Source organism: Otolemur garnettii, unplaced genomic scaffold (assembly GCF_000181295.1).
Source record: "Otolemur garnettii isolate 467f Iridium unplaced genomic scaffold, OtoGar3 scaffold00007, whole genome shotgun sequence".
Taxonomy (NCBI): Eukaryota; Metazoa; Chordata; class Mammalia; order Primates; family Galagidae; genus Otolemur; species Otolemur garnettii.
In genome coordinates, this window is record NW_003852402.1 from 6,485,735 (window position 1) to 6,491,608 (window position 5,874).

The 5,874-nt window shown below is 47.9% G+C and overlaps 1 protein-coding gene and 1 pseudogene across 1 annotated transcript in view; both read right to left on the reverse strand.

Annotated features, from left to right (window-relative positions):
* Nucleotides 1-242: 242 nt before the first annotated feature.
* LOC100947297 lies at nt 243-601 on the reverse strand (annotated as a pseudogene).
* Nucleotides 602-1,684: 1,083 nt separating this feature from the next.
* Nucleotides 1,685-5,874, reverse strand: part of SEPT3 (septin 3) — a 20,653-nt gene continuing 16,463 nt past the window's right edge. The window contains exons 9-11 of the mRNA XM_003783147.1: nt 5,474-5,525; nt 5,087-5,180; nt 1,685-2,987 (exon numbers count right to left, since the gene is read on the reverse strand). Coding sequence (XP_003783195.1) covers nt 2,922-2,987; nt 5,087-5,180; nt 5,474-5,525 — 212 coding nt within the window. The 3' untranslated portion in view covers nt 1,685-2,921. The remainder of the gene's footprint in view (nt 2,988-5,086; nt 5,181-5,473; nt 5,526-5,874) is intronic.

Here is a 5,874-nt window from a genome sequence, read left to right on the forward strand (position 1 = left end):
GGCCTAGTGCAGAGTGCTGTGGCATCACAGCAACCTCCAACTCCTGGGCTCAAGCGAGTCTCCTGCCTCAGCCTCCCGAACAGCTGGGACCACAGGCGCCTGCCACAATGCCTGGCTATTTTTTGGTTGCAGCCGTCATTGTTGTTTGGCAGGCCGGGCTGGATTTGAACCCGCCACCTTGAGTGTACGTGGCTGGCGCCTTAGCCACTTGAACCACAGGCGCCGAGCCAAGCTTCATTTTCTTATTTAGCTTTCTGACTCTGTGCTTGCGCCTTCAACACTTTTACAATGATTTTCTGCTCCTCAATAAGGAAAGCATGCTTGATCCTGTCCCGAACACATTTAGCACACATGGAACCACCATAGGCCCTGCTGACGTGTTTTTTTGTTTCAGATAACCTCATAAGAATTTTAGGTCTCACAGTGTGAACCCCTTGAAGTCTGCCTGGGCACACGCCACATGCAGATTTTGGCGCTTTCCCAACTTTCTTGGTATAAAGGTAAACAATTCCATTACCAGGGGTTTAGGACAGCCTGGTTTTGTTAGAAGCTGTATTGTAGGAAAGCCTATGATGGTAAGTCAAACGCTGCACCATTTTGAGTGCCTCTAGACAGTGTTCCCGGAAGAGCTTGCATATTCGTATTTCCTTTAATCTTCACAAATAACACCAGAGATCCTCAAAGGGTTGTTAACATCCTCATGACTCTTGTATTTCGTTGAATTTAAGGTGCTGTCAAATGTAAGATGCATTTACCACTGAGAAAAAAGATGCCAAATAAAGGTACATGTCATGGGTTGTAAATTGTATCCTGACTTCAGAATATTTGTTTTAAAATGCAATACTTACTAGACCAAATGAAATACATTAAGAATAGTGTCAGGGTGACACCTGTGGCTCAGCTGGTAGAGCACCGGCCCCATATACCGAGGGTGGTGGGTTCAAACCCGGCCCCGGCAAAACTGCAACAAAAAAATAGCCTGGCATGTGGCAGGCACTTGTAGTCCCAGCTACTCGGGGGGAGGGGGGTGCTGAGGTGAGAGAATTGACTAAGCCCAAGAGCTGGAGGTTGCTGTGAGCTATGACCCGTCCAAACCACTTCCTATCATTCACCTTGCACTCGCCCTACAGAATGTTGAGGCCTCAAACATAATTGTTGTCACAGAGAAATAATATACAGGTAAAAGTTGTGTTATTTGTTGGTTACAAAAGAGAGGGCACCTCAAGGACAGGAAGGATTATTTTGAGTTCAAAGAAGTCACAAGCTAGTGCTTAAGTTTAAATTCTTAAAATATGCACTGTAAAACAAGCAGTTCTCTAGGCAAGATGGGTCCACTCCTTTCATTGACCTGGTCCTTAGGCCTTCAGGAAAAAGCAGAGGGAAATCTAGGAAGTGAATTGAATGAAAATAAACATTTTCACTGGAGACAGACTATGCAAAGCACAGCGTCCCTCAAGATCAGGTGTGATAGCTCCATCACTCATTTGAATACAAAACCCCAGGAAATGATGACTGGCATCCGACCTCATGACAATTAAAGATGATCTGACCTCACGAAGTGTTCCCATCTCTAATATCTGTGGCGACTTCTTACCAAGATGGTCTCTATCTCAACCTCCACACATGGATGAGATGATATAGTGGCTGATTTGGTCAAGGAGCACAAATAAGGCAGGCCAGGCAGTTACTGTTCAAACAGCAATGTTTAGTTGTACAACACATAGAGTCTAGCAACACTTACAGGACAACTTTGAGTGTCTGTTGGCTTGTCTTCAACTGGGAAATTTAACCATAATGTCACCATAAGATTGGCTGGGACCAGTAATATTTAAGAAATGGGTTGTTCTTGCATCCCCTAGGCTTGGGCCTCTTGCTCCATCAGAACTTGGTTGTAGATGAATGGCCCACAAGTCACCAGCCTTTAGCAAGTTGTGTCCAGGTGGAGGGGCAGGAGGGGTGGGCAAGGGAGGATTCTATAAAGACACAGTGTGTGGGGCAGTGGCAGCCAACATTCGCAAACATTCATGCATCTGGTGGGGGTTTTGCCCTTCGTGGGGTGTTTCCCATTAGCTTGTTGCAACCACCTATGAGGAGGCTAATTCAATATTCACAGTAATGGGGTGGGGTGAGGGTAGGAGTAGGCAGGGTGGGGGGAAGAGATCTCTCTTATTGCTAAGTGGACAGGAGGGTGCTATTTTTCTTCCTAGAGCATTTATCTCATGGATTTCTGGGTGCGTTGCTGTTGTTTTTATAAGTCTGGGGATAAGGAAGTCAATTCCAATACTGTCTTTTTAGGAAAACCACTCTTCCTAAGTGGCTGCATTATGGGGAGGGGAGGGAATGCAGCCTCACTCTGGGACAGCCACAAGTGGTGATTTTTAAAAAGGGATCCTAGCCCTTGCTCCCCAATATTTGTAGTAACCCACCCTGATGAATACTTTTAAGCAATGAAGGAGACACCCTTGTCCCACACTGGGGCTCACACAGCTGACCTCAATGGATCTGACAAGCAGAGAAGTTGCTTTCTTGACCCTCTCAGGAAGCCAAGAGTAATTCATGCGGATGAATGGATACAGAGCAATGCTATTGCCCTTGGAGATGGTTACAAGTAGCTGGTGTGGCTTTGCAAGGGCAGAAGAAGCTCTTGATGAGTTCCTTCATTCTACAGATGGACTGGGGCCGGCTGACACAGATGATGGAGTAGGGCAGTGATGGAGGAACTCCATTCCACTGGGAGGAGGGGAGTGGGTCGGAAAAATGGAGGAGGCAACTGTCCTAAAGAGGCAGCTGGCTCCTCCCGCCTGCTGAGGGCTGAGAGGGGCTGTGGTGGTGGGCTGGACAAGCACAGCACTAAAAAGGGCTTGGCCCTGCAGCAGTACAGCTGAGAGGGATGGAGGGAGAAGCAGCGCTTGAAATGGCCTTCATTCAGCAGTGGGGCAGGGGGTGGCTGGCACAGGAGGAAGGACAGTGCCCAGGAGGCCTTCTCCCTGCAGGGGAGTTGAGAACGGTTGAGGGTGTGGAGACCAGAGGCTGGCAGCAGACATATACAACAGTTAATCCAAGGTGGGCTGAAATCAAGGTTCAGGGGTGCCATGCACCATTCTATTGGCCTCTCCAATGCCCACCACCCACACCCCTAGATCTCCCCCTGCTAGTCCCAGGTGTTCAGTGCCATGTATCCACACAAGGCCACTCACTGGAGCAGCCAGGGATGCCTTTTCCGTTGAAATGTAGCAACCACTGTGCTACAGCACTACTATCCTGACAGGGGCCTACCCTATAACTCTGTGAACAAAGGAGGATGAGGGCTGGGTAAATAAGCCTCCAGGAAACACTGAGACCATAACTTTGGATCCCTGGTCATCTGATCATCCCACCTCTTTTTCTCCTGGTCCATTAAATCTTGGGTCTTAAGTCTTTGTTTTTTCCTAGCACCTGAGTGATAAAGGACTATGATTATAAACACTGGGATTCATAGAGGATCAGTTAAATACCTAGGCTGGACCAGGAGATAGGACAGGAGGTTGTATGAGGTTATTGTAAACAGTATCACTCGATGTTTCCCCTTTCCTAAGGCTAAATTGTTTCCCTAGCCCTGAATTTCAGCAACCTTACAGATGAAGGGAAAAAAGTAACTTATTCATACAACAAACAGGGGAAATATATGCATTGGTAAGTACAGGGCTTCGGGGAAAGGCTAAATGTAGGGTGGTGGGGATCACTGGGAATGTCTACAGCAGTCAGGGAGGGGGAAATCAGAGAAAAGCGGAGAAAGACAAACATAAATATAATGAGCTTCACAAATGTGGGGGAGAATAGAAAAGCAGCAAAATGGATGGCAGGATGGCAGGTATGTATGTATGAGACAGAGGGAATGACACAGAAGCCACCTTAGGATAGAGAGGGGTCCAAAGGAGAGAAGGGAGGTGTGGTCTGAAATTTGTCGCTGAAGCCAATAAAGACACCAGTAAAGACAAATATTGTCTATTTTCTCTGATGCTTCTTTAGAATTAGTTCCCCTAGAACTTAATGGCACCATAAGCGGTTCTCACTTGACCAGACTTTAGGCTTCGTATAACCAGGCCCTGGGAACCAGATACTCACTGGGTTTCCCTCTTTGCCTTGGCTGCCCACAAACTCAGGGCCCATGTCAGCGCTTGAGTGCTGAAACTTTCTTTCCAATTCCTCTCTATGGCTCTGATTTCTCTGGTAATTGTTTGCACTGTCCTGTGCTTTTAGTGGTGATCTTATTTGAAGGTGGCCTAAAAGTCATTTTTAAAAGTAGACTGGGTCTAAATTCTAAATACAGAAATGAAGATAAAGTGGATTAATCTAATGGGCAGGAGAGAGGGAAAGACGAATGTATATAGAAAGGAGGGAGAGGGAAAAAGAGGACAAAGTGAGAAGCAGAGGCAGTAACTGGCCCAGAAGCAGTCTGCAATGGTGACAGGTGGTAGCTTTTGGACAGTGAACATGACACAGACCGAAGGGTGGAGCTCCACTTCCTAGGCTCTGGCCTACTTCTCTGCTTTCCCATGATTTTCCTATTCCCAGTAAGTCCTAGCCTTACCCTAGACCACCCCAACTTACAGGGAGGGTTATCCTGAACTCCCCGCCCCCACCCATGTCTAGCTCTGCTGTACCTTAGTCTCTACGGCCCCTGTATGTGGGCAGGTTCAGAGATAGTTGACTGTGGCTCACCTGCTCCCACCATTTCTAAGAGAACTCCCCACCCCAGCTCCCTTGAGCGAAGCACACGACCTAGTTCTGGGACACAAGGAAAGGAGACAGACGACAGTCATGGAGGACCCAAACGTACAAGGGACTTCACAGGGAGGGCAATGAGCATACCTCACCCCTGCGTGCACACACACAGGCACACTCTCTCTCCCTCTCTCACACACACACAAGGTAGACAAGATGCTCCACAAATACCAGACAGGCCTGTGGGACAGAGTTGAAGGGAAGAAGGTGGTTGGTGGTGGGGTTTGGGATTTGTGTGTGTGGAGAAGTGGCTATGTGTGATGACACAGAGAAGGGGTCATCAGGGGTTACTGTCGTGGCTTTCCTCTGTGTCCACGCTCACCGGAGGGAGGCCGCCATTGTCATTGAGCCTCTTGGCCCTGTAAGTCTCATAGTGGATGTTGTGTGTCACTTCCTTGAGGTCCTGGAGGTGGGTCCTGAAGGACACAGGGTGAGAAGAAGGAGGATGCCATTAGGGATAGGAAGAGGCAGTGGTGAAAAACATCTGAGGCTACTGTGTCGCTTTGATGACACTGGACCCAAGATTGGGACCCACTCCCAGGAGCCAGTGATACTTCACATGCCCTTCTGCTCCAAAACAGGAGTTGGAACTGGGCAGAAAGCTCTGTCAAAAAGATCCAGAGACTCAGAAAGTGAAGCCGAGCAGATGGTCCTTGTCCCAAAATAATTGAACGTGCCATCTGGGCTGAGGGTTGGGGAGGCATCTTACCTAATGACAAAGTCTCGAAGCAAGGCAAACTCACAGTGGTTGAGGTTTTCCACTATGAAGAAAACAAAACAAAACAAAACAGGTGGTCATTTCATTAATGCAGTAATACCCAGGCAGGGAGCTTCTGTTCAGGTCATGGAGGCATTTTTGAGAGAACCAAGGGTCATCCTGTAACCCTTCCAGAGGTTTGCTCACTTTCATGCACTGGATTTTATTCACTGAACTAATGTTTATGAAGCAGCTACTCTGGGCACCGTGCTGTTCTAGACTCTGGAATTATAGCTAAGAGGGACTGTTATATTTCCCATTTTTATAGAAAAGAAAACTAGGCTCGGCGCCTGTGGCTCAAGCGGCTAAGGCACCAGCCACATACACCTAAGGTGGCGGGTTCAAATCCCCAG